General features: G+C 38.7%; 2 protein-coding genes across 3 annotated transcripts in view; both read left to right on the top strand.

Moving 5' to 3' along the window:
* The window catches only part of ACBD3 (acyl-CoA binding domain containing 3), a 38804-nt gene extending 18477 nt beyond the window's left edge, over positions 1–20327 (top strand). Inside the window, exons 2-9 of one of the 2 annotated variants that reach the window (XM_055582016.1) lie at positions 1871–2012; positions 2718–2858; positions 6181–6339; positions 7577–7720; positions 8056–8230; positions 11984–12170; positions 14243–14527; positions 18188–20327. In XM_055582016.1, the coding sequence (XP_055437991.1) occupies positions 1871–2012; positions 2718–2858; positions 6181–6339; positions 7577–7720; positions 8056–8230; positions 11984–12170; positions 14243–14527; positions 18188–18399 (1445 nt within the window). In that variant the 3' untranslated portion in view covers positions 18400–20327. The remainder of the gene's footprint in view (positions 1–1870; positions 2013–2717; positions 2859–6180; positions 6340–7576; positions 7721–8055; positions 8231–11983; positions 12171–14242; positions 14528–18187) is intronic. The other variant, XM_055582017.1, reaches the window with a different exon arrangement.
* Positions 20328–24927: 4600 nt separating this feature from the next.
* LOC129652917 (60S ribosomal protein L6-like) lies at positions 24928–25859 on the top strand. Its single transcript, XM_055582018.1, is given in 2 exon segments — positions 24928–25489; positions 25492–25859. Coding segments are annotated over 2 exon segments (861 nt in total). The 5' UTR covers positions 24928–24942; the 3' UTR covers positions 25806–25859.
* Positions 25860–27274: the final 1415 nt, after the last annotated feature.

Below are 27274 nucleotides of genomic sequence, written 5' to 3'. Positions count from 1 at the left end.
AAAAACGATTGCTGAACATTTTTAATATTTGAAAAAGATGTTAAGTGGTGCACTAGTGTGTGTGTGCCTTACTGTTGCTTGACATTGGTTTCTCTTTAGTAATTTTTTTTAATTTGTTTACTCTTTGTAGTAATTTTAACATAAGTAAAGATATTTCTTTTACTTACTTCATTTATTCCATAGACTGACTGTGCCACATTATTTAGCTGTTTCCTTATTGATGAACTTTTAAGTTGTTTACAGTAATAAGAAAAGAGTGCTGCAATGAAAATATTTCTGTGTCCACCTCCTTCTGTGTATTTGGGAATGCTTATCAAGAGTAGATGATGAGAATTGGAATTACTGGACCATAGGGCATCTATATTTACAATTTTGGAATATATTGCCTGATTTCCCTTTAAGATAACTAACAATTTATACTTTCAACATTAGTGTATTGAGAATGGATACCTGTTTGTCCTGTTCTTACCAACTCTTGATGACCTAACTTTTTTGACCTATCTGATGGTAGACAGCATCCTGAGTATCTAATGGTTTCGGTTTCCATTTCCTTGACTAGTGAAATTGAACGTCTTGGGATGCTTGTATTTTTTTTTTCCCTCCTCTTAAGATTCTTTGAACAGGATATGAACTATTCTTTAAACCATATCTTCTCTTATCATGAGTAATTTTCTTTTGGTGACTGCTCTGTACATGGATAAAATTTGTAGGCAATAGACACTACTTTTAACCCCCTTTTTTGTTTTAAAATTTGGTAGTCTCTTATCATTAGAACCAACCAGTAACTAACACTTCCATTCATCAAAGAAGTAGGATTTCCTATTTTGTCAGCACCCAGTTTCGCACTGCTTTTAAGTGTTCCTAGTGGTAGTTAAGTCTCTGTGGGTCATACTGGCTTCACTGTAATTGCCCATTGGCAACCTGCCAGAGCAGAGGAAAGATCCAACAGTTATTACCATTAATACTGTCCTGTTACCTCTGAAGTAGAAAAGACTCTTTATTGATAAACAGACTAAGAGTTTAAATGGTCCTATAGCTAGGAAGTCCTATAGCTGCTGCTGCTAAGTCACTTCAGTCATGTCCGACTCTGTGCGACCCCATAGACGGCAGCCCACCAGGCTTCCCCCGTCCCCAGGATTCTCCAGGTAAGAACACTGGAGTGGGTTGCCATTTCCTTCTCCAATGCATGAAAGTGAAAAGTGAAAGGGAAGTTGCTCAGTCGTGTCAGACTCTTTGCGACCCCATGGACTGCAGCCCACCAGGCTCCTCCGTCCATGGGATTTTCCAGGCAAGAGTACTGGAGTGGGGTGCCATTGTCTGAGATAAGATCTAAACCTAGGATGTCTGATTCCAAAGGCCTTTCCACTGCATCGTACTGTTTCAGTGGGATGGATACATTTTGAATATAGCCTTTCAAATCATATGTAATCTCCTATGCATATATCTGTTATTTAAAATGCTTGATATAAACATTTTTGAACTTATTTTAAAAAATGATTGCTGAACATTTTTAATATTTGAAAAAGATGTTAAGTGGCGCACTAGTGTGTGTGTGCCTTACTGTTGCCTGACATTGGTTTCTCTTTAGTAGTTTTTTTTTTTAATTGATTTACTCTTTGTAGTAATTTTAGCATAAATGTTAGTATTTAACTTTATTTTAAAAAATTAACTCAGCATGAAGTTTTTTTTACTTGGCTTTGATTATTAAAATATAGTACTTGAAATAAAAATCTTCCTACAGTGGTTTTTATAGGCAATATAAATTTCACAGGCAATTTGTGATATACCTCATACCAGAATTTCAACATACAGTGCTGAAAATGTTACATTTTGCCAGTGCTAATTGTTTTTGTGTTTATTTTTGTTATAGAAAAAGATGGCAAAGCATTTCATCCAACTTATGAAGAAAAACTGAAACTTGTGGCACTGCATAAGCAGGTTCTTATGGGCCCGTATAATCCAGACACTTGTCCTGAGGTTGGATTCTTTGATGTGTTGGGGAATGACAGGAGGTAACAGTGTTTTATTGTGTAATGAATTTAATGAGTGAGTGCATGCGAAGTTGCGACTCTTGATGATCCGGTAGCCCACCAGGCTCATCTGTCCATGGAATTCTGCAGGCAAGAATATTGAAGTGGAGAGAAGAGTACAGAGTGAATTGGTTCAGATGTAAATAGCTGGCTCATTAGCTTTAGAATAAGAGCTAAGCAAACATTTTTGCTTGCAGCTTCTGGAGTCGTCAGATGTTTATCTGTTTTTGGTTTGGAGATGTTTACGGCTAAATATTGTGAAAGATGTTTAATCATCTGATTATGAACATAAAACAGCTTCATTTGATTCTTCCAAAATAATATTACAACAGCAATTTACAGTACAGTAGTTGATTCCCTTGCTGGGACACGTACAGAGTTGTAACAGGAAAGAATATATTAAGCATTTTATTCAATTAAGGCTAACTCTAAGAAAAGTAGAACTTTGAAACCCTTTTACTGGTATGGAAATTATCAGCAATGCAGTTAAATTATGGTGTAAGTTTGGTTTGTATGTAGGCTATTTAGTTTAGTAAACCAGTCCATGCGTGTTCAAGTTTAGAATCTGTATAGTCGAGTCAGTCTTCATTTTAGTTATAATTGAGACTTGTTTATATTTAGGTTTAAATGAAATCAAATTTTTACTCTTTTAAGAGTAGCAAGTAACTTTCTTGTTGTTCTTTACAGGAGAGAATGGGCAGCCCTGGGAAACATGTCTAAAGAGGATGCCATGGTAGAGTTCGTCAAGCTCCTGAATAGGTGTTGCCATCTCTTTTCCACATATGTTGCATCCCACAAAATAGAGAAGGAAGAGCAAGAAAAAAAAAGGTGAAGTTTGAGAGCACAGAATACTAGGTCCTTGTGCAGCCTTTCTGCTGCATAGTATCCTGATGCTTTTGCTTTATGGAGTGTCTGTTCTCAGTCGCTGTCTTAACTTCCATTGGATCCCCGCTTCTTATGGCAGTCGCTCAAAACTTTCTGATGTGAGCAGGTGCTTTTATTATGAGTTTTGAGGGTTTACTGCTTCCGTCTGGCTATACCTTTAAAAGGAACCACCCATTCATCACGGCAGCATTCCTTTTGTGTTACTGCACTAAGTTTCTGAGCAAACACAGTAAGCTCAGCCACCCCTCCTCCTTACCCTCTGGTCTCACACACCCTTTACTGCTGCCTCTCTTGTTTTTCTAGAATATTCCTACTCTATATCATGGGTATCAGCTATGCTACATGGTATGCCTTATGTAGGCATTACATATTGGCTGTGGCTTCCAGGTAGCTCATTAATTACTTCCAGAGGTTGTTGGGGGTGCTATTGAATGCACTGTTTATGCTTATAGGATTTTCTGTCATGATCGTGAATTCAGCAGAATTATAGTTAAACTTTATTTATCTAGAGGTTATATTTTCAAGAACAATCTGAAATTTCTAGGTAATGAAAATAATGCTAAAAAGGCATCTGAAACAGTTCTTTGCTGAAAAAGACAAAATTTTGAAAAGGTGAAATTATGAAGTTTCCTGAAAAATGCCAGAAAGTCATAGAATAAAATGGTGAATACGTTGTTCCAAAATTCATGATTAAAAGGAAAAAAATGAGGTACCATTTTATAGCAGTCACTGTGAGAACATCTGAAATGAGCATATTCACATACTGTTGTTTGTAGTGAGTATAAATATTTACAAATAATTGCAAATAATTACAAACTTTTTAGGGGACAATTTGTAGAATTTATTAAAAGTTCAAATGCTACCCAGAAATCCCACTTAAACCCATTCTACAGAAATACCAGAATACGTTTACAGAGAAGAGACTTACCTTCAAGGGCTTCCCTGGTGGCTCAGACGGTGAAGACTCTGCCTGCAGTGCAGGAAACTTGGGTTCAATCCCTGGGTTGGGAAGAGTCCCCTGGAGGAGGAAATGGCAGTCCCCTTCCGTAGTCTTGCCTGGAAAATCCCGTGGTCAGAGGAGCCTGGTAGACTGCAGTCCACAGGGTTGCAGAGGGTCGGACACGACTGAGCAACTAACAGTTTCACTTCATTTTCGAGGATGTTCATTGTAATTCTATGGATAACAACAGCAAAAAACAAAAAATGCTAGCAGTCAGCATCTGTAGTGACAGAATGGTTAGTTAGATAAACTAAATTACCTTTAAAGAAAAATTCTTTAAAGCTGATTTTCCCTCAAAATATGTTTTACTTACTTTAGAAATAGATGGTTCCCTGATTTCCCACCTTATCTTGGAAATAACATCTTAGAAGGGGAAATAGCCTGACAGTGAAGGAAAAGACAGAAACCATGAAAAATAATTGTAAGAATTATAAAAATATGGCAGTCAGTTCAGTTCAGGTCAGTCGCTCAGTTGTGTCTGACTCTTCGCGACCCCGTGAATCGCAACACGCCAGGCCTCCTTGTCCATCACCAACTCCCGGAGTTCACTCAGACTCATGTCCATCGAGTCAGTGATGCCATCTCATCCTCTGTCGTCCCCTTCTCCTCCTGCCCCCAATCCCTCCCAGCATCAGAGTCTTTTCCAAGGAGTCAACTCTTCTCATGAGGTGGCCAAAGTACTGGAGTTTCAGCTTCAGCATCATTCCCTCCAAAGAAATCCTAGGGCTGATCTTCAGAATGGACTGGTTGGATCTCCTTGCAGTCCAAGGGACTCTCAAGAGTCTGCTCCAACACCACAGTTTAAAAGCATCAATTCTTCGGCGCTCAGCCTTCTTCACAGTCCAACTCTCACATCCATACATGACCACAGGAAAAACCATAGCCTTGACTAGACAGACCTTTGTTGGCAAAGTAGTCAGGGGTCATTTAATGTGAAAGTAAACTATCCCTGCATTATAACATGTACTGTATTTATGTTTGGAGTTATAACTCCTGAGTTTTCAATAGACAGAGCACTGGGTATAGTTTGTTTGTCTTTAAAAGGATAGAACATATCCTCATATATTTCCAGAAAATATTTATCCAAAGGACTATAGTTGTTATCCAAAGAAAAAGTTTTCTTATTAGAATGGAAGGAGACTCCTTTACTGGAGACTTGATCTATGTGCTGCAATCCATTGTGTAGTGATTTTGGATCACTGAGGTGTAGTTGTGTCTTTGAAAGGAGTGTACCTTGCTTTAAGTTCTTTTATAATGATAAATTGAATATTTAAGTTACTACTGAACATATAAAACCGTGTTTTTCCTTTTAAAAATATACTCTTGTCATGAGATGAGGTCCATGTCGAATTCTTTTAAAGCATTTAAGACAAGACTTCCTCTATGCTGAAGCTTATGCTTTGGCTTTTGGGACATCTTGCCCTGTGTACTGTCACATATTGAAATTAGGTTGTGTTACTGCTGTATTTTGAGTCTTGGTTGGTTGTGACTCAGGTGTGTTAATCACTTACAGGAGTTTGGGGAGGTAAGTGGGGCAACCCAGACACTCTCATGGCAGGACCATGAAACGGTGTCTTCTCTGAGGACCTCGGAAGTCTGCTCTTTCGTCATGTCTTCAGCCTCCCTGTCTTCCTCCTCACCTGTGACCTGTGTGACTTTCATTCCTAGTGCCTGTTGTCTCTCTTGAGAAAGGGGTTGCAGGAGTGGGTGAGAGCTGGGTAAAAATCTAGCTGCACCCAGGTGTCCAACTGTTTTTTTCTTTTTTTTAATTTAAAACTTTAATTTTTTTTTAAATTTCAGAAATTATACAGGAACATATAAACCTTGAGATTACAGTTGTGTGAGACAGGCAGTCCCTGCCCTTATGTAGCATGTACTTCAATGAGTAAGGCAGATATATTGCTACATTTATCACATAAATTTATTTGCAACGACAGCAGGTAGTATGAAGGAAAAGCTTGTGATGCTGTGAGCATATCTTAGATGGGAGCCTTCGAGGTATTGTAATGGTTTAAGTGGTACCTCATTGATAGACTCTTTTTTCTCTTACTGTGTAGCAGTCATTGTTCTTGTTGTGATCTGTATAGTTAGAGATTGATTCTATATGATAAATTTCTCCTCTTGGAAATGTTCGTTTCAAATTGTGATAAAATTATCACGTTTCTCCAAGAAACCTGGGTCAGTCTTCACTGGTAAAGAGTCTTAAATTATTTTTCAATAGAATTCTTTGTTGAGGGTTCATTCTCTCTGTCCTTTACCTCTTAGGAAGGAGGAGGAGGAGCGAAGGCGGCGTGAAGAGGAAGAACGGGAACGTCTGCAAAAGGAGGAAGAGAAACGTAGGAGAGAAGAAGAAGAAAGGCTCAGACGGGAGGAAGAGGAGAGGAGGCGGCTAGAAGAAGAGAGACTCCGGCTGGAGCAGCAAAAGTACGCTTGTTGGGTATTGTCTAAGAATGAGAGGTGGGCCACCACACTGTTGGCTTGATGGTTCACCTTGTGTGCCTTGGAATATTTCTCCGTTTTGTTTGACTGGGAGGTAGATCAGCATTAGCTATTGCCATTTGTACCAATGATGTGTTACCAAGGTGAGGGCCTCATCTTAAGCATCATTTGGTTGCAAAAAGAAGAAAGACGTGGGATTTGCTCCCAGAACCCAGACGCTAGAAGAGGAGCTGAGGTGGTTTGCGTGCTCTCTGTCTCTGGGTCCATAATGATCTCCTGTCCTTGATTCTCTCGGCTGTGTCTCTGATGCATTCTTCCTCTTCTCTACGAATTGTCACTGTGCTTTGCCAAATGCAGGGCTGTCTCAGCCTGGATTTACGTTGTCTTTCTTTTCATGCATCTGACAGAGACTGGCTAGAGTACAAGAAACCCGGTTAAAAATTCCCAGGCCAGAGAATCTCTTGGTTCAGCCTGTGTCAGATGTCTATTCCTAGTCCCCTAGAACAGGACCTGGGAGCTGAACCCATTTCTTATTCAGTAAGAGCTGTGAGAGCCACTGTCTCAGAAGGGATTCGTTCAAGAGGGAGCTGTGGGAGTGAGGAGGAAGGGATTAATGCCCATAAAACAAAGAGAAGGCCTACGGTTCTAGAGGTGGCATAACATGTAGATTAAACCAGACAACATGCAAGTCCTTTGTTTTCTCCCCATTGTTTGTGAATACTTCCTTAGAAAAGCTTCAAACTGACTCAGGGTCTGTGTCTACCTTGGAGAGAGGCTATGAATGCTACTCTGTTTTGGGGGAGAGGGGTGCCCTGGTTGGACCCAGTGTCATGTTCTGTTTAGGACTTTGTGAGATTTAGCTCTCTTATTACCTGTTAACAGATGGCTTAGAGGGCGTTACTGTTGGTCACGTGACTGAGTTAAGCACGTGTTTCCTATATATGGGGGGGAAAGGAATAGTACTAGTTCACAGAAATCAGTATTTCTAGACCAACTGTACCCAGATAATTGTCTTCAGTGCTCCTGTTTAAGACTGGCTTTACATTAAATGCCAAGGTGCTCAGATTTCCACTGGCTTTATTTGTACTTACCAGAGCCACCTGTAACATCTTTTAGCTATTATTCAGCTTTTTACTACTTTACATATATTTATGTAGAAAAACCATGGCCAGCAGTTAAATATCTCATCTCTGTAATAAATGACAATCCATTTTTCTTACAGCAAAAACTATAGGCTGGAGCCAGACTGCCTAGACTTGAATCCTGGCTCTGGCGTCTACTCACAGTGTCATCTTGGGCAAGTCACTGAAATCTTCCATTTTCTGCTTTGTGAAACCCTACCTCACAGGGTGGTTGTGAGAACTAGGTGGGTTGGTACATAGAAGTACCCTGAAAAAACTGCATGGCACATTGTAAGGGCACAATAAATGGTGATGACAATGATGGCACCGACAGTGATATGTTTATTATTCTCCTTTTCCATCTCAAGTTGGCCTTGAAAAACCTAGGTGAAATATCAGAAGCCAAGTTTATTTTCTTAAATCTTTCTCTGGACCTTGGACACATGCTGCTTGGTATACATACCTTAATCATTTTTAAGAGGTATTCGTTATAAAACGAAATAACACAAAGACATTTTATTTTGTCATGAACAGTCAATCTCCTGTAGTCAGACTAGTGTATATTTTTTAATGTTTTTAGGCAGCAGATAATGGCAGCTTTAAACTCCCAGACTGCCGTGCAGTTCCAGCAGTATGCAGCCCAACAGTATCCAGGGAACTACGAACAGCAGCAGATTCTCATCCGCCAGTTGCAGGAGCAACACTATCAGCAGTATATGCAGCAGTTGTATCAAGTCCAGCTTGCACAGCAACAGGTACGATAGCTAACACCCAAATTCAGCCCTAGAAAGGGTTTTTAGTTTCATTGAAACCAAAGTTCTTTTTTTAACAGTTGCTGATGACTTTTGCATTAGTTAGCCTCTCAGATATCAAATAACTTTTAGGTGACCTTTATTAACAGAGATTTTTAACATTGCAGTGGCAGTTATGAAAGAAAGTTTATAATTTCGAAGCAACAGATAATGTGGCCTCTATTATATTGTCATAAGTGTATTTGGAATTTGTATGGACCGACTGAGCGACTTCACTTTCGCTTTTTACTTTGATGCATCGGAGAAGGAAATGGCAACCCACTCCAGTGTTCTTGCCTGGAGAATCCCAGGGATGGTGGAGCCTGGTGGGCTGCCGTCTATGGGGTCGCACGGTCGGACACGACTGAAGCGACTTAGCAGCAGCAGCAGCAGTGTTATCCCAGTGAGTTTGACATACCTCTAAACGTGGTCCCAGGACCATGGAGACTTGGGTGATTAGTGTTAGTTCAAGGGCAGCCTTCAGGCCAGCTGCTGTCATAGTCCTGGCCAGCTTCTAATTGGAGGACCCACAGTCCCTAAGGCAGAGCTTGGTTGGGTCTGTCTTGCCCTTTTGGTTGGGTGCAGTAGCTGCGCTGCCTGCCTGCAGCACATTGGCAGTCCTCCTTGGCTTCCTGCCCCCGCAGTCGCGCTTCCACACAGGAGTAGGTGGTTGAGGGGAAGGACACAGCACTGAGGTCACGCACCACTTGGATGCTGTCCTAGCTTTGCCGTTATCTTGTTTGATCTCAGTCTAGTTACTTATTGCTCTGATATTTCTGCCTTTTCTCCAAACCAGTAAGAATGGGATATGAAATCCTGTTATATAGTCTTGTTAACTTCACAGGACTATCAGAGGAATGAAATAAGAAAATAGTTACTCTGTGTAAGTATTTGATACATAGGGAAGATAGCTGATTTTACATTAATTTTTTTACATCTTGCAGAGGCGTAAAATGCCTCTTTAAAGTTAACCTTTAAGTTTTACTTGAAGTTTTCTTATTTAATTTTCAGTTACAAAACAGGTACTACTTGTCAAAATACCTGAGTGAAGAAAGTGTTGTGAGGTAATTCCCTGGTAATCCAGTGGTTAGAACTCGGCGCTTTCACTGCTGGTGGCCTGGGTTCCATCTCTAGTCAGGGAACAAAGATTCCCGCAAGTCGCCTGCCTTGGCAGCGAGGCCAGAGTAAAAACCAAAACACAAACTATGTTTCTCTATAAATTTAATAAAATGTCTTAACATTTAAAAAAAGGAAAAGTGTTGTGTTTTAGTTGCCCCACGTTTCTTGTTAGGTGAAGTTATCTTTGTTATTTTGCCACGCTCTTTAAAATTTCTTGAAAATTCATATCCTTACCTAAAATATGTTTTCCCCTGAGTCTTTAGCATCAGTGAAGCAGTTAAGAGGCACTGCAGATTTTGTATAGTCCATGAGAAGAGGAAAAGGATGTCAAACCAGAGTTACAAGATAATAAGTGGTATTTTTGAGAGATTTCTGTCCTCCAGAGACTGTTTACACTTTAGCATATCACTCCCTTTTCCTGCTTCTTTAATGGGTATTGAGATAATTTCTTAATAGGCTAGCTCATACACACTGTCCTGCTTACAGGTTGCTATCATTTAGTGAGAACAAAGTCAGTCAAATAGAGTAAAACCAAAAATCTTTGAAATAGAATTGGAAAGCCATAATTTAGATTTCAGTGATCAGACTCAGTTTATCAGATTGATTGGTTGTCTCTGATAAGAGAGAATGAGAGGAACTGGGGAAGGAACAAAGGGAACCTCAGCCCCATAAAGTATTAATTTTTATATAAATACTGAGCAGAATGACAAAAAATGGGAACACTTGTTAATTTGGGGTGTGGTTACACGAGTGTTTTATTGTTCCTGTGCCTTTCTGTGCTTTTAAAAACTTCCTGGAGTATAGAAGAGAGATTATATAAATAAAAAATGGTGATCTATTATATATAATAGATGTATACTCATATTCAGTGGGATCACAGGGTAGGCAGGTGTTCATCCTGCTAGAGAGTTTCAACAAAAGCCTAAAGTGAAGAGGGACCATTTGAGCTGACCAATTGATCATCAACAGAAATTGCCTTTTTTTTTTTTTTTTTTTTTTTTGCTTTCCTGTCATGCAGTGAAGTGTTCTGAATGTGCTGACTTGTTTTGGTTGTATGCCTATTTTCTGGAAGCTGGTACTCTTAGAAAACTGATGTGGAAATTACTGAGAATCTAGGCTTTGGAAGAATGTATTTTAAAATCTTAAGTGTTTTGCTAACCAGCACTAGCAGCAGAGAGAGGTGTTGCTGCTTAAGCAACTGATTTGTAAATGATTAGTAATGTAATGATTTCATTAAATGAAATCTATATTCAGATAGGCCAAAATGTATCATTATCCCTAACCCATGAAATTATACAGGCTTTTTTTTTCCTATTTTCTTTAAACTGTTGTAAATATATGCTCACTTATTATATAACTTAATATTTTAGTTTAAAGCTACTTAAATGCCATAATATAGAGTGGGTAAATTTCCTGTTTTCACAATAGCATATTCTATTGCAGTGCAAACAAACAAAATACAGGTATATACTTGTGACTTTATAGATAAACCTCTCAAACAAATCTTGAGTAAAAGAAGCCAGACACAGAAAAAGAGCATGTAATATACAATTTCATTTATATTAAAGTTCAAAGACAAGCAGAGCCAAACGTGTAATTTTACAGGTTAGTTTCGTCATTACCCTTGAAGGACTTCCTGGAAAGGGGCACCAGGAAGGGTTCTGGGATGCAGATAATGTCTTGATCTGGATGTTGGTTTATGTGTATGTTTGTCTAATGAAAATTGATCAAGCTGTACATTTGTGATTTGTATACTTTTCTATATGTTTGTTATAGTTAATTTTATTTAAAGTTTCCCCAAAAGTTATGTATGTAATACTTAGGCATTTCTCATAATGTTAATACTAATATTTATTCATTTTAATATGAGAGGAATGTCCTAAAGTAGCTGTCCTTTGGATTTAAGCTGTTTTTATTTTCCATTTTTCAGAGGACTTTTAAATTTTACATTTATGAAAATACATACTTTAATCATAATTATGTAAAGTGATGCATTTTTTTTTTTTTTTTAAGAAGTTATTTTGACCTCAAACTCCATTTTAAAAGCCTATTTAATTTTTAGGTCAGTTTTTTTTTTTTACTTGATTAGCAGTTTTTAGTTTGTGATAATTTTTCTGTGTATAGAGATATATTATTAATTTTTTGTCCATATTTGATTTGTTGGTTACATTTGCGGCCTTTATCAGGTTTCACCATTTACAGCTTCTCCCTTTGTGAATTTTCTTCTGTTACCATTTATTTCTACCAGGTTTAATTTTTCTGATGAAAATCTTATGTATCTGAATTTTATTAAGTTTTTTTCTATCAGTTTTAAGAACAGATGATTCCATGTTCAGTTTTTACCTATAATAATTTTATTTGGGATGATTATTTCTACCTACTTTAATTTTTCCTAGTTTTTCTAGTGATCTTTAGGTCACAAGAATGTGGACCTCAGAATATTCATTATAGATAGGATAAAAACTGATAAAGTGTAATAGTAATTTCTTGGAGCTACTTGATGAGGCAAAAATTCTGATGGGACCAGAATGCATCTCAGGGTAAATGCCCCGTTTTTAGCCTCCTGGTCAGCGTGTCTTCACTTTTCCTGACTTACAGGCAGCATTACAGAAACAACAGGAAGTAGCAGTATCTGGGGCTTCCTCTCCTACATCATCAAAAGTGAATGCAACTACACCAAGTGATATGATGTCAGTTAATGGACAGGCCAAAACCCACACTGACAACACTGAAAAAGAGATTGAACCAGAAGCCGCCGAAGAAGCCCTGGAGAACGGACCAAAAGGTATGGTTGTTGTATGTGCACTTCCATCCAGATACTATAATTCAGACTCGGGAAAAGCAAAAGTCAGAAAGTCAGCTTAATTAGCTTTTGAGAGCAATTACATATTTGTGAGAGTTGAATGCTTTTTCATTCTTTTTAATCTGAATCTGATGCTTCTGGTGACTCCTGGAATAGTTTAGAAGAGCAAATCAGATGCCATTTGGACCCTTTGGTTGTCTTATTTTATATACTGGTTATTTGTTGCTGTGTAACACATTGTACCCAAATTTAGCAGCTAAAAATAATAAACATTTATTATCTCCCACAGTTTCTGTGGATTAGGGATTGAAGAACTGCTTAGCTGAGCGGTGGGCTTCCCTGGTAGCTCAAATAGTAAAGAATCTGTCTACCATGCAGGAGACTTGGGTTTGATTCCTGGGTCAGGAGGATTCCCTGGAGAAGGAAATGGCAGCCCACTACAGTATTCTTGCCTGGAGAATCCCATGGACAGAGGAGCCTGGCAGGCTACAGTCCATGGGGTCGCCAAGAATCAGACACGACTGAGCGACTAGCACACACGCACTAACTGAGTGGTGGTGGTTCTGGTGTCTTATGAGGTTATGTTGACCTCTTACGAGGTCAAGCCTCATGTGAAGGCTTGACTGGGACTAGAGACTGCTTCCAAAATGGTTCCCTCACATGACTGGCAAGTTCATGCTGGCCGTATGCAGGAGGACCTCAATTCCTTGCCCCGTGGAGCCTCTCTAAAGGGCTGCTTGAGTGTTCTCAACACAGTAGCTGTCTTCCTCCAGAGAACATGATGCAAAGGAAAACAAAGCAAGAGTGGCAGTGTCCTTCATGCCCTAGCTTTGGAAGTAGTAGGTCAGCACTGCTGCTGTATTCTGTTGCTCCTGGTGAATTTTGAGTGGTGACTTTACAAGTCCATGAATACCCACCGTGAGGATCACGGGGGCAAACTTGTAGGCTCTTTACCATATATTCACAATATATTTTTTGAGACAGAAGAACCATGTTACCGGTAAGATAATTTAGATTTTCAAAGGTCTACTTACCTTTTCACAGGCAGCTCATTCATTCAACAATTGGTTCAAGATTTTCTGGGTGTTGGGTTACAGAGGTGAAGCAAAATAACACACATACAATGTAAATTGTGGCTGTGGTAAGTACTGTGTGGAGAGAAAAGTCCATTTCAGTGTGAAAGCACATAATATGGAGATGGGAGCTAGTTAAGGTCACCAGAGGTTTTCCTGGGGAAGGGACACTTAAGCTTAAAGGTCTGAATCAAGAGTACCAGTTCCCAAGTAAGAAGAAAGAAGAGACCATGTCAGTGACTGATCAGAGATGGTGGTAGTGTGGTTCATAAGAAAGTTGGTTTCCTTGTCTTTTTAAAACAAGTAATAGAATAGTTGCAGAAAAGACCTTGAAATACCTTGATTGATTCCTCTCTTCCCCTTTTTTTCCTATTAAGAGTTAAATCTTTTGTCAAAGGCTCTGAATAACTCTGAAAAACCTATTGAGTGCACATAGATATTTCTCAGTAACAAGACATTACCCATTTTTCCTCAGTTGCTAGCAGTTTCATTCCTATCCAAGTTTTTCTGAGTTTCCTTAGAGTAACCCCTCCCTTAGAGCTTTGGTTTACTCCAAGGTCAAGACTTTTTTTTCTGACAGAGTCTGAAGTCAAAGCCCGCCTTCTTTGTTCACATCCAAAAATGAATTTATTTCAAGTCCAGATCTCTCTTTGTTTGAATGTTTCCTTCTTTCCAGCTAGGAAGTTTCCGCGGTCATTCTTCCATGCCCATATGCAGTTGGAGTACTGGAAAAAAATCCTCCTTAATATGGTTTGCATTTGTTAACTTAAAATGGGATGTTGACCTCTGAATACCTGTGGTGTTATTAAATATAGGAATTTGGGGGGAGACTTCCATGGGAAGGCTTTTAAAGTCCTGTCTAAGGTAGACCAGATTGCACTCGGTGCCTGCTCATGGCTGGGCAGGTGGTCCTGTGCAGGTATTGCTGCCCACAGGTGAAGGCTCATCCTCTTTATCCTTTGTAATTCCTGTTGCCTTTAGAATCTCTTCCAGTAATCGCAGCTCCATCCATGTGGACACGACCCCAGATCAAAGACTTTAAAGAGAAGATTCGGCAGGATGCGGATTCCGTGATCACAGTGGGCCGAGGAGAAGTAGTCACTGTTCGAGTACCCACCCATGAAGAAGGATCATATCTCTTTTGGGAATTTGCTACAGACAATTATGACATTGGGTTTGGGGTATATTTTGAATGGACAGACTCTCCGAACACTGCTGTCAGCGTGCATGTCAGTGAGTCCAGCGATGACGACGAGGAGGAGGAAGGTAGAGCCATTGGTCCATGTTCAGTAGCTGGGTTGTGCATTGGCAGAAATGGTAGCAGTTCTGATGTCAGCCAACCTCATGCTTCCCGATTAACTTCCTGGACAGGGATCAAACGTTTCAGTGGTGGGACCTTAGGCCAAAGAGATTGTGAGAGAAGCTAGCCTCCTGAGTGATTGGGGCCTGAATTTTTATGAATGCCAGGGAAGTCTGTCTGACAGTTTATTTTACTGCTTTCTGAATGCTGTTATACTTTTCAGCCTTGTGTGTTGAAAAGCCAAATGTGCAAGGTCATTTTGAAAAATTATAAAAGAGCAAGCGAGAAATTCTGTCAAGGTTGTTAGTCCAAGATGTATTTTCTCTAACTAGACAAAATCAAATGTTTCCAGTGACAGTCTCAGCTGTCTTGATGTTGGGACTTCCCTGGTGATCCAAGCTTCTAAGGCAAGGGGCACAGGTTGAATACTTGGTCGGGGAACTAAGATCCCATATGTCTTGTGTAACCAAAAAAAAAACTATCTTGGTCTAGGAAATAGGTTGTAAAATGTATTGCTTACTGATTGAGAAGGTAGTCTTTTTAATTTTGTTATTATCCAGAAAAGTTAGAACACAGGGCTTTTGTATCCACCTAATAAGTAGTTAAATATTTGTTGACTTGATTGAGTAATGTGGAAGGAGTGCCCTGACTGGGAGAATAGGAAAGCACCTTCAATTCTTGACCATAACTAACCTTTCAGGTGACTTATAAATGAACTGCATATTGAAGAGTGTAGGTAATCACAGAGACTACACTGGGATAAGTTTAAAGAGGTAGTTGTTGAAGGTACATGGAGGGAGGCTAAAAGTTCAGTCCGCTTTTGATAGACAAGCTGAATCTTGGTGATTTGGTTATATCACCAAGATACTCTGAGTCCCTTCAGGTCATGTATGGCAACACACACACATGGGCCAGTGTTGTTTAGGAGCTGCTTTCTCTTTTAGCATTTAGTTTTCAGCAGTCTTTATTCTGAGTACCACCAGCAAGGGAAAGCACTGCACGTAAATACTGCTGACTGAACCAGACCAAAAAAATGTCAAAGTAGGGAGAAAAAAAAAACTAGAGAGACCTGAGTTTGCAGGGCAGGTGCCACTTCTGTTGCTTCAGGTGCCCCTCAGCAGCATCAGGACAGGAACTAAGCCCTTTACTAGTCTTTCTGATGCACACGGGGACTCATTACAGTCAGGTGATTTGCACATGCTTGGGAAGGGAAGTTTTTAGTATATGCAAATTGCTGTATTTTTAAAGAGCTTTGTGAATAATAAGATCATTCTCTATTAAGTGGGTTGAAGTAATCTATTTCTCCTGGTTTGTAAGCTTGAGAGCTTTTAAAGCAGGATACTTCATAGTCTGACCCCTCAGCTGATTATCATTGTGTTATTGCTGTTGGGAAGAGCACTGATCAAAATGGCTGGGGTTCAGTGCCTCACTCAAGGTGAGATGCTACACATCTTTGACCTTTGCACTAGTGTATGATAGCCTCAAATGGAATATGGCATTACCTGTCATTACCTGTAATGTGATTTGCAACTAAAACTGACCCATTGAAGTCTCTGCACTCATGACAATGGTGAGGGGAGTTCCTCGGTGGCCTAGTGGTTAGGAGTCTGGGCTTTCACTGCCATATCCCAGGTTCAGTCCCTGGCCAGGGAACCGAGAATCCCACAAGCCACACGGCATAGCCACCTCCACCCCCCACCCCCCCCAAAAAAGAAGTAACAGCAGTGAAGATTTAACTCAGAATGGTTTTATTTGCCACGTGTCTCCCTATGGAGGCTGCTGTGCCGCCAGGCCTTGTCCACATTGTGTATTTTGTTTTATGTGGGGTCCTTTCAGCTTGGTTTAAGATGGAAGCAAAGTCCAGTTCTTTTGTTCATTGTTTTAGTTTTTCTCCATTAGGTCTTGAAAGATGGAGGAGTTTGTTTTCTCTGAGGAAAACATGATGGGTAATCCATCCTTCTGTAATTCTCCACTTGATTGTTTCTAGGTCCCAAGTCTTGCTTAGATTGAAGAAAGATGCATCTTCCATCTATCCTAATAACCTTTAATTTTGTAGATTTTTGAGCAAAATTTGGATCTTGAATTAATGGACCCAATAATCTATTTCATGGATGTCCTTATGGGCAATAGTGTGTACTTAGAATGACTTGTATCTCTCATTTGCAAATGAAGTACATTTAATTTTAAGTAGTATTGCTATGATAAAACAAATCTGATTTGGGCCTATTTGTCATCTACTATTGTTGAATAAACTTTTTAATTTAGAATAGCTTTAGATTTACAGAAGTATTGCACGAGATAGTACAAAGAGTTCTGAAACCCAGTTTTTCCCTATTGTTAACATCTTACCTTGTCCCATGGTATATTCATCTTAGCTAATGAACCAGTATTGATATATTATTAACTAAAGTCCATATTTCTTCAGATTTCCTTAGTTTTTCTGAATGTTCCAGGATCCCATCCAGGATGCCACATTTTAGTAACAAGTCTCCTTAAGCTCCTCTCAGCTGAGTTTCTTAGACCTTCCTGGTTTAAATTCCTAATAGTGGCCATTGACAATCATCACATAATTGACTCATGTGCCTGTAATTCATTCTGCCATGTTGCAAACGTGAAAGTCTTTTAAAATCTATGCTGAATATTCCCTTGATCTGTTTTCCTTGAGGGACTTCCCTGGTGGCTCAGTAGTAACAAATCTGCCTGTCAGTGCAGGAGATGCAGGTTCAACCCTGTGTCAGGAAGATCCCCTGGAGAAGAAAATGGCAACCCACTCCAGTAGTCCTGCCTGGGAAATCCCATGGACAGAGGAGCATGGCAGGCTACAGTCCATGGGGTCTCAAAAGAGACTAAAAACAACAACTGTTTTCCTTGAGGCTGTTTATATTACTATATTAAACTAACTTTTCAGCTGGTTCATAAGTTCTCATTCCTACAGGTTTCTACAGGTATTTTTTCCTAACATCATATCATTACAGTTCAAAAAACTATTAACCTGGGGCAAACCTAGAATCAAAGCCCATTTTTTGCCACTGGGATCATCCCTGGGTTACACAGACCTAGTGAAAGTGATTGAATTTTCAGAGTGTCTCTGAATGTCTACCTCTTTTCTGTGTCTTTCTCATTTTATTTAAGAAAATAAAATAACATCCTCTCTCTTTGTACTTAAGATCAATAGAAAATAATAGTCCTCATAAGCTCCCTTCTCCCCATTCCTAAAACAAGAGAGGACTTACATATTGTTGGGAAGAAGAGGGTCACAGCAGCGTTTTCTGTGGTCTTACTCAAATGACTGATGCCCTACCTGTTGAGAGGAGTTAGGAACTGAGTGGATGTGGAAGGGGAACAGTGGTTCAAGTACAGAGGGAGGAAAGCTCCTGACTGCTGCCGCCACCAGATGCTTGCCACTGGGCTCCCAGGGCCCAGAAAGTGCTGTGCTTGGTACATAGCAGCTGCTCAGATACAAGAAGGAATCAATACACATTCACATGCACATAAGTTGTAGAATGGATTGAGAGAATTCCTAATGAGCAATTTCTCAAAGAAAGGTTGGAGTTTAAAATGCCTGCGGCAGACGTGTGGTTTTCCTGAATCTCTTCACTCTGACGTGTCTCTGTTTTCTTTCACAGAGAACATCAGTTCTGAAGAGAAGGCCAAAAAGAATGCCAACAAGCCCCTGCTGGATGAGATTGTGCCTGTGTACCGGCGGGACTGTCATGAGGAGGTGTATGCCGGCAGCCACCAATATCCAGGGAGAGGAGTCTACCTCCTCAAGTTTGACAACTCCTACTCTTTGTGGAGGTCAAAATCAGTCTACTACAGAGTCTATTATACTAGATAAAGATGTTACAGAGTCTGGAGTCTAGGGTTGAGCGGAAGATGGCATTTAATTTGGAAATTTCTTTGACTTTCGTGGAGCATTGCAGTCAGTGTTTACCCTATTGATTTTGGTCTGATGGTTTGGGACTCTTGCTGGGAATCAGGATTTCCTTGAAACTCTCGAGCATTAGTACTTTGGGGTTAAAGGGACTCCTCAGACTCATCCAGCCCTTCGGTGCTGACCAGCAGAGTCATGAGTGGATGCTGATGTTACACGAGCTACATGTTAAATCTTTTAAAGTCTCCAAAATAAAACAGCTCAACGTTGACCCCACCTGGCTGATGGTTAGTCCATTGCTGCCTGCTCTATGTGTTTTCTGAGAGCCCATAGTTACTTTACAGTGCCCTCTGATTTGAAATCCTGTAATAGTCTACATGAGGTACATCTTACTTTCATTGAAGGTCACCATTTTTGAAACTTAAGATGTCACAGATTATAATAGAAAAGAAATTGCCTCAATTTGATCTTATTCTGAATGACCCAGATTGTTTTGCTTTGGGTACGGCTGTTTAGTTCAGAGCTATGTTACAGATAATTATTTTCTGAATAATGTTAATATAGAATGTTCAAACCTAATTGATAATTGAAGTATCAAGACACATAGAACACTGAAAACATCCATCTTAGCAAGCCTCCACAAACCCTTGGCCCTTTTCTCCTCATCTGGTATTTATACTACCAGTAGCAAAGCAAAAAAGTAATTCATTTTTGTCTTGATTTAGCTTTATAGAGCATCTCAAATTGAAACTGTTTTCTACACAAGCATATAGTTAGGGATTTTGTAAACAAATTGGCACCTACTGAATTAAAATATATAAGGTCATTTAAATATAATTCAGTGTATGGTGAATAACGTTGCACTAATATGGAAATCACTGCCAGAGATAGTCCATTTTCTTTTGATTTGATACTACTTAGGCACATATCCTACATGATCCCAGTTGGGAATTACTTAATAGAAAGAATTGGAAATGCATATGGCCATGCTTAAATTTTTTTATAGCTTTAATCTGTATTATGTCTTCATTGATGGAAGGAGGTACATCTTTGTTTTCCTTACTGGAAACAGATATGGATTAATTGCCTCAAAATTTGTGTAAGTGATTGACTAGTCTAGAGATTCTTGTTTTCAGAAGGATGGTATAGATAGAAAATTACAAAGATGGCATTATACACACAATGTTGTTATTATATGTTACTGAGATACTTCGATTTTTAAAATTTTTGATCATAAATCACTTCTTGTAGGAGGGTTTGTTTCCATTGATTAGCTGCAGTGTATACAGTTCACTACATAAGGGGCTGTTTGTTTTTTGTGTGCTGCATTTTTTTTTTCTGTTTTTTTAATACCTGGTTTTGTACATATCTAACTCTTTTCCTCTTTTGGTTATTCGGAAACTGGATTATTTTCTCCTAAGCAGTGCTTAATTTGCGTTTTTTTAATTTCGATTCAGTAGCCCCAGCTAATAGGTGTTCATTCTGTTACATTCAGAAGGTTTGCCACATTGTCCATCAGATCTCGTGTATATGGTATAGAAACCATGGGGTTAGGCACCTCCTGGCATTTTTTTTTTTTTTTATGAGAAAATACTGTATTTAAAATGTAAAATAAACTTTTAAAAAGCAGGCACTAATATATATTTCTTCCAGCCTTTGATTACAGATTTGTCCTTGCACATGTTAAGATGAATTATTCTCTAAAAATATTGTTCCTGGGAGCAGTGTATGTTACTTCACATAGCAGCAATTCCTGTCACATGTTCATGTCAGAACATTTTTGGTTTTAAACTTTTTTTATTGCCTTTGGCTGTTGAATAGAATATTACAAGTGCGATTTCCAAAAGATCTTGAAAATAATATATTTAATCAATTAAAATGTTTATCTGTAACTTGTTGATGTTTCATTAATATAGTTATTCTCTGAAGCATTAGTTCTGTATTTCATCATTTGGGTAGGAGGAAAAGAAATGTTGTAAATGGTCTGTTTTAAAAAGTTAAACAATAACAAACTATTGTTGACTGATTATTTTGTTTCTGCCGTGGATTACCCTAGTTTGTTAAAATAGGTTAACAGTTTTTCAGACTTTTTTTTTTTTGAAAGTGTCCTGTAGCTTGTGAAAGTGTTAGTTGCTTAGTTGTATCCGACTCTTTGTGACCCCATGGACTGTAACCCATGAGGCTTCTCTGTCCATGGTTTTCTCCAGGCAAGAACACTGGAGCAGGTTGCATCCCATCCCAGAGATCGAACCCAGGTCTCCTGCACTGCCTCCAGAATCTTCACCATCTGAGCCATTAGGGAATCTCCGATTTCTTGATGGAAGGGAAGACAACTGACTTTTATTTAAAATGGCTTACTATATTTCCCCTGTCAAACTGTTGGTATAGCATATTCCTCGAAGACGGAATACGCTACTTTAAAATGTCTCCTGAGGTGCAGCACCTGGGGAAGCAGCAGTGCGAGGCATGCCACAGTCAGTGTGATGTGAGATGCCACAAACTGTTCTTAAAATGACCCCACTGAAATGTCAGGAGACTTGGACATTAAATTTTTTTCCCCTTTGGAAATTCCGAGGGCTCAATGAGGTTACCAGGTTTTTTTACCCCCGTGTAGTTTGTTGCTACCATGCTGGCAGATCATGGAACAGTTAGAGAGTTGTTGATATGTGAGCACATCTTGGAAACCATGCTACGGAGCCTTGACCATAAAAACATCTTTGAATCAATATTGGACTTCCATCCCCATACATTTGCCTAGGGTTCTTCAGCTTTCTTACTGAAAGTTTTTTAAGACCAAGTTGATTATTACTTCAACACCTTGGAGTGTATTACATTTTTCAGGTGCTTATTATGTTACCTGATTTGTTTTATAATTAAAGATGGAGGCACTGACTCTATTTTTATTAGTTGACATGCCACTTGTAAGATGTGAATTGATTAGGGTACTTAATTTTGTACCAGAAAACCAAGTGGATGACATTTCCAGAACTGACATTGGCATTTGGACTCAAGCAGTCCAAACGTAGGTAAAGTATAAACAGCAGTTACTCATCTGTGATGGAAGCTTGTGTGTGGTGGCTCAGTTCAACCCTGCAGTGAACTGGTGACTTGTCTGTTTCTGAAAAGAGCAAGTACAAATTCGGTTACAGTTGCTGATTTTTTTTAAACCTTTCTGGCATATCTGTACAATTATAACAATTTTTACCCTTTTCTATGATCATTAATATGACAGATAACATGACTTTTTTGAAGGGGGAGCATGGCAAAATACAGAAATGTAAACATGTTTCTGAAAGGTCTGCACTTTGCAGCTTACTTTTTCAGGTTGTGTTTGGAGCGTTTCCTGTTGGTTAGTATGGGTCTCCCGTGTTCTCTCAGCCTGCCGTGTGTGCTGTGGAGTGACTCTGGCCATTTTTTGTTAGTGAATGTTTTTCAGTTACTTCTAACTTTTTATTATAAATGATGTTCCAGTGAACACTCTCTTATATGTCTCTGCTAATGTGCATGACTTTTTCAAGAGTAGATTCCAAGTAGTGGAATTGGCTGGATAAATTCTGTGCATTTTTAATTTTAATAGACCCTACCAATGGTGCTTCCAAGTGGTTGACTACTTTTCCCTCTAGTACACTAAGGTTGGTAATGTATGAGAATACTGCTTTTTTCTCTTTTATCAGACTTAATTTTGGTTAATCTGATGGGGGAAAAATGAAATTTTGTGTATTTCCCAGTTAACTAGTAAAATTAAACATCTATTTTTATTGCTTATATGCATTTCCTCTTCTGTAAATTGCCTGTTTATGTCCTTTACCCATTTTCAGCTGGGTAATTTTATATTGATTTATTAGCATTTAAAAATACAGTTTATATACTGATCATACATTATATCTTAAGTGTTTTCTCTCAGTTTATTGCTGGTTTGTTAATTTTGTTTATGGTGTTTTGTGTGTGTGTATGTGTCTGGTTGTAGATGTTATAAACTATTGTCAGTTTTATTGAGTTTTTTCCTTTGTTTTGGTTATTTCCATATATATATGAGTTTGTTTCTGAATTCTGTTCCATTTATTTGGCCATTTGTGTGCTAATACTACACTTTACTATAGTTTTAAAATACATTTTGATACATGGTAAATCTCCTCTGTTCTTTTGATACTTTTTCTTGGCTATTTTTGTATCTTTCTTCCATATGAATTTAATCTTTAGGTGGTTGTATTTCATGAAAAAATCTTATTGGGGATTAATTGGTGGAGACTCAGCCACTGATTTGTTAATGTAGTTTTTAGATGGCCTTTCTAAGAGACAGTTCTTTGTTCTTAAATGGTAACTTCAAGAGAAGAAATGGAAGGTGCAACCCTTAAGTTGTCTTTCCTGCCATTATTGATTAGAATACTGGCTAATCTGGGACAACAGAGACTCAAAAATAAAGTAGTTCAAGAAAAATAGTTTGGGATCTCAGTCAGGCCAAAGAAGGCAAATGTTGCAGGGCAAGTGGGCTCCAGCATTCCCAGAGCCCCAGATTCTTACAATGTTACTGCTCCATTGTCCTGAGTGAGGGTCTTGAGTCTTGTTTTTGTGTGCATGGTTGACTCATGCTTGCAGGGATCACACTCCTGATTCAACCAGGGGAGGGGGGTGGGACTCATGTCTAATTTGAAGGGGAAAACCCTTATTTCATGGATCATTTTCCATTAGTTACATGGCTTCCTCTGGCTACAGTGTCTCTTGCTGGGCACTCTTGTCTGTGGCTATTAGGAAAAGGAAATGGATTCTAGTGGACAGTTAGCAGACTTGAATTTATCAGGTGAGTTTTAAAATATATAACTTTCATTGACTTTTTTTCCCATTATAAAAGCCATACCCATTTATTATAGAAGATTTAGACAGTATGCATAGAGGAAAATATAAACCTACAACTAGGAAATGATAGTTATCATTTGGGAATTTTCCTTCTGATCTTTTTTTCTCATTTTCAATTATGATACAATTCTAGTGTACATTAAAGTATAGAACATAATATGAGCACTCATGTACCCACAACCCCCTTTGGTCACATGTGCCCTTTTACCCTATTTGCTTCAGATCTTGCCAAAGTAATAAAACGAATGAAAGAGTTGAGCCCTGTGTACCTTCCCTGATTACCATTCCTCTATCTTGCTCCCAAAGATAATCGTTATTCTACTTTTGGTGTTTATCATTCCATATGACTTTTATAATAATTGTGTGTTGCCAGAAAAGTTTGGTTGCCAAAATAGTTTGCTTTTGCAGAATGCTTTTGATTTTATATAAAATGTTATCATTTGATAGTTTGGTTTTTTCTGATCTGCTTTTTTTTTAGTTATCAGCTTCATATAGCTCTATGCTGAGAGTAATTCATCATGTGGGTACTGTATAACACCATGGAGTCATTCTCCTGCTTTTGGATTTTTAGGGTTGTTCTCAGGTTTCCACTACTATAAATGTTCTTGTATGTGTCTGTTTGTACTCATATGCAACAGTTTCCTGTGTATATATCAAGAAATAGAATTAAGTCTTAAGCTGTATGAATCTGCAACTATTCTAAATGATGTGGAATCATTCTTCAAATGATTGTGTCGATTTACATTCCCAAAAGCAATATACAAAGGTGCCTTTGTTCCACATCTGTAGTGACAATTGTCAGATTTTGGTATTTTACCAATTGGATGGAGGTAAAACTAAAACCTTATGTGTGGTTTAACTGCATGTCCTTAATAACCAGTGAGGATAAGCATCTCTTTATGTTATTGGCCATTTATGAAGTGCATATTTATATCCCTTATCTTGTGCTTTTTTTCTTGATTTGTAAGAGTACTTTAAATATTCTGGATCCTACCATTTATTTTTGGTCATTTGCAACCAAATAACTGATGCCAGACCTCAGATTGTCTTTTTACTCTATAATGTCTTTTACTATTTAGAAATTTTTGCTTTAAATTTATTAAACTTTCACAGTTTGTGTTTTCCATATCCACTTTAAGAAGTTTTCCTCAGCCCAGAGGTTATAAAGATTCTCTTCTTTAAAATGTGTTTTGTGTCTCAGGTACACATGAAATTTATTTTTGGGGTGAGGTAGGAGTTACTACTTTATTTTTCTATAGGGATAACTAAGATTATTCCACTATCTTTCATAGACTAGTTACCCTGTGTGAATTTGTATATTTATTTGTTTATATGAGTCTGGTACATAGAGACGAAACATAGTATGTATTCATACTGTAAGTGTGTTTGTTTGGGGACTTTTCTCTGTTTGTTTTTTGTTTGGTCTACTCTTATACAAGTCTAAATATCTGGGAGAGTGAAGGTCCTATCTCCCCTTAATCTTCAAAATTGTTTTGATTAGCTTTGTACTTTGCTTTTCCATGTTAACTTTATTTTTCTCTTAGTTTTTTTTAATATTAATGCATTTACATGGTTCAAAATACAAAAGGTACAACAATACATAGGTACAGGCTTATATAAAAAAAATAGCTTCGCTCTTTCCCATCTTGCAAGATGGCGGGTGAAAAGGCTGAGAAGCCAGATACTAAGGAGAAAAAACCTGAAGCCAAGAAGGCTGATGCTGGCAAAAAGGCTAAAAAGGTGGAAAAGGTGAAGAAAGTTAAGAAGGGGAAGCCTCACTGCAGCCGAAATCCTGTCCTGGTCAGAGGAATTGGCAGATATTCCCGATCAGCCATGTACTCCAGAAAGGCCTTGTACAAGAGAAAGTATTCAGCAGCTAAATCCAAGGTCGAAAAGAAAAAGAAGGTTCGTGTTCTTGCTACTGTCACAAAACCAGTTGGTGGAGACAAGAATGGTGGTACCCGAGTGGTCAAACTTCGCAAAATGCCTAGGTATTACCCTACTGAAGATGTGCCTCGGAAACTGTTGAGTCATGGCAAAAAACCCTTCAGTAAGCATGTGCGGAAGCTGCGTGCCAGCATCACTCCTGGGACCATTCTGATCATCCTCACTGGGCGCCACAGAGGCAAGAGGGTCGTTTTCCTGAAGCAGCTGGGCAGTGGCTTGCTACTTGTGACTGGGCCTCTATCCCTCAATCGAGTTCTCTGCGTAGAACACACCAGAAATTTGTCATTGCCACCTCCACCAAAATCGCTATCAGTGGTGTGAAAATCCCAGAACATCTCACTGACACTTACTTCAAGAAGAAGAAGCTGCGTAAACCCAGACACCAGGAGGGCGAGATCTTTGACACAGAGAGAGAGAAATACGAGATCACAGAGCAGCGCAAGGTTGATCAGAAAGCTGTGGACTCACAAATTCTGCGAAGAATCAAAGCTGTCCCTCAGCTCCAGGGCTACCTCCGCTCCGTGTTTGCTCTCACAAATGGAATTTATCCTCACAAAGTAGTGTTCTGAACTTCTTGCAAAGAACCTAATTAAATAACTTGTCATTTCAAAAAAAAAAAAAAATAGCTTCTACCCTGTTGCCAGCCACTCACCTTGCTCTCTGACGGCAAGCAATATTACAGGTTTCATTTGTGTTATGTAAAACCAAGTAAATAAGTACATATTTATAAATTCTCCCCTACTGTATATACTTGACAGCTTTTCAACTTAAAATTTTACTTTCGTAGTCTTCTATCAATACCTAATAGCCTGGCTGGTTCACGGTTCTCAGTCTCCACTAAGCCATAGGCAGAGGTCAGAATGCTGTATAATGTAATTAAAAGCACTGGTTGTCAACAACAAAAAATACATAATAGCTTTACTTTTTTATATAAATATATATGTCATTGGATAGACCAATGCATTTTTTCTTTTTATTAGATGAAAACCATATACAGTTAATCATTTTAAAGTATACAATTCAGTGACATTTAATCATTTTAAAGTGTGTGATTCAGTGATGCTTACAGTGTGCAACCAGTGCCTCTAAAATTTTTCCACCTGCCCAGAAGAACACCCATAGCTGTTAAAAAGGAGCCCGTTCTCTGCTCCTCCCATCCCTTGGCTTGACAACCACTAATCCATTCTCTCTATGGATTTGCCTGGTAGATATTTCATATATAAGGAATCATATAATATGTGATGCTTTGTGTCTTTCACAAAGCATGTTTTCAAGGTTCATCCAAGTTATATTTATGGAAAGTATCAGTACTTCGTATGTTTTTTGTGGCTGAATGCTAATCCATTGTATGGATATACCACAGTTTATCTCTTTACTTGCTGATGTACCTTCTGGCTGTTGTGAATAGTGTTGTTATGAACATTTGTGAACAGGTATTTATTTGAATATTTATTTTTGGTTCTTCTGGGTATATAGGAGTAGAATGGCTGCATCACGTGAGAGTGTTACGTTTAGCTTCTTAAGGAACTGCCACATTTGTTTCCTGCCGTGGCGGTACCATTTTACATTCCGCCAACAACTCGTGAGCATTCCTGTTTCTCCACAGCCCCTCTTTTCTTTTTTCTTTAAGGCCATCGTAGTGGATGTGAAGTAGTATCTCATCGTGACCAGTGATGTTGGTTATCTCTTTCAAGTACTTGTTAGCCATTTCTGTATCTTCTTTGGGGAAAGGTCTATTCAGGTCCATTGCCCTCTTTTTTTTCTTTTTTAAAGTCTTTATTGAAGCTGTTACAGTGTTGCTTCTACTTCTGGCTTTGGTTTTTGGCCATGAGGCATGTGCAATCTTAGCTCCCTGGCTGGGGATGGAACCCACAGCCCCTGCATTGGAAGGTGGAGTCCTAACCACTGGACCACCAGGGAAGTCCCTCCATTGCCCGTTTTTAAATTGAGTTGTTTGTCTTTTGTGTCTGAGTTTTAAGAGTTTGTTCTGAATCCTGGATATTAAACCCTTATTCGATTTTTAAATATTCTCCCCTAT

The sequence above is a fragment of the Bubalus kerabau genome, chromosome 5 (assembly GCF_029407905.1).
Source record: "Bubalus kerabau isolate K-KA32 ecotype Philippines breed swamp buffalo chromosome 5, PCC_UOA_SB_1v2, whole genome shotgun sequence".
Taxonomy (NCBI): Eukaryota; Metazoa; Chordata; class Mammalia; order Artiodactyla; family Bovidae; genus Bubalus; species Bubalus kerabau.
The sequence above is the reverse complement of the archived record's forward strand: the minus strand, read 5'-3'. Positions and strand labels throughout refer to the sequence as shown.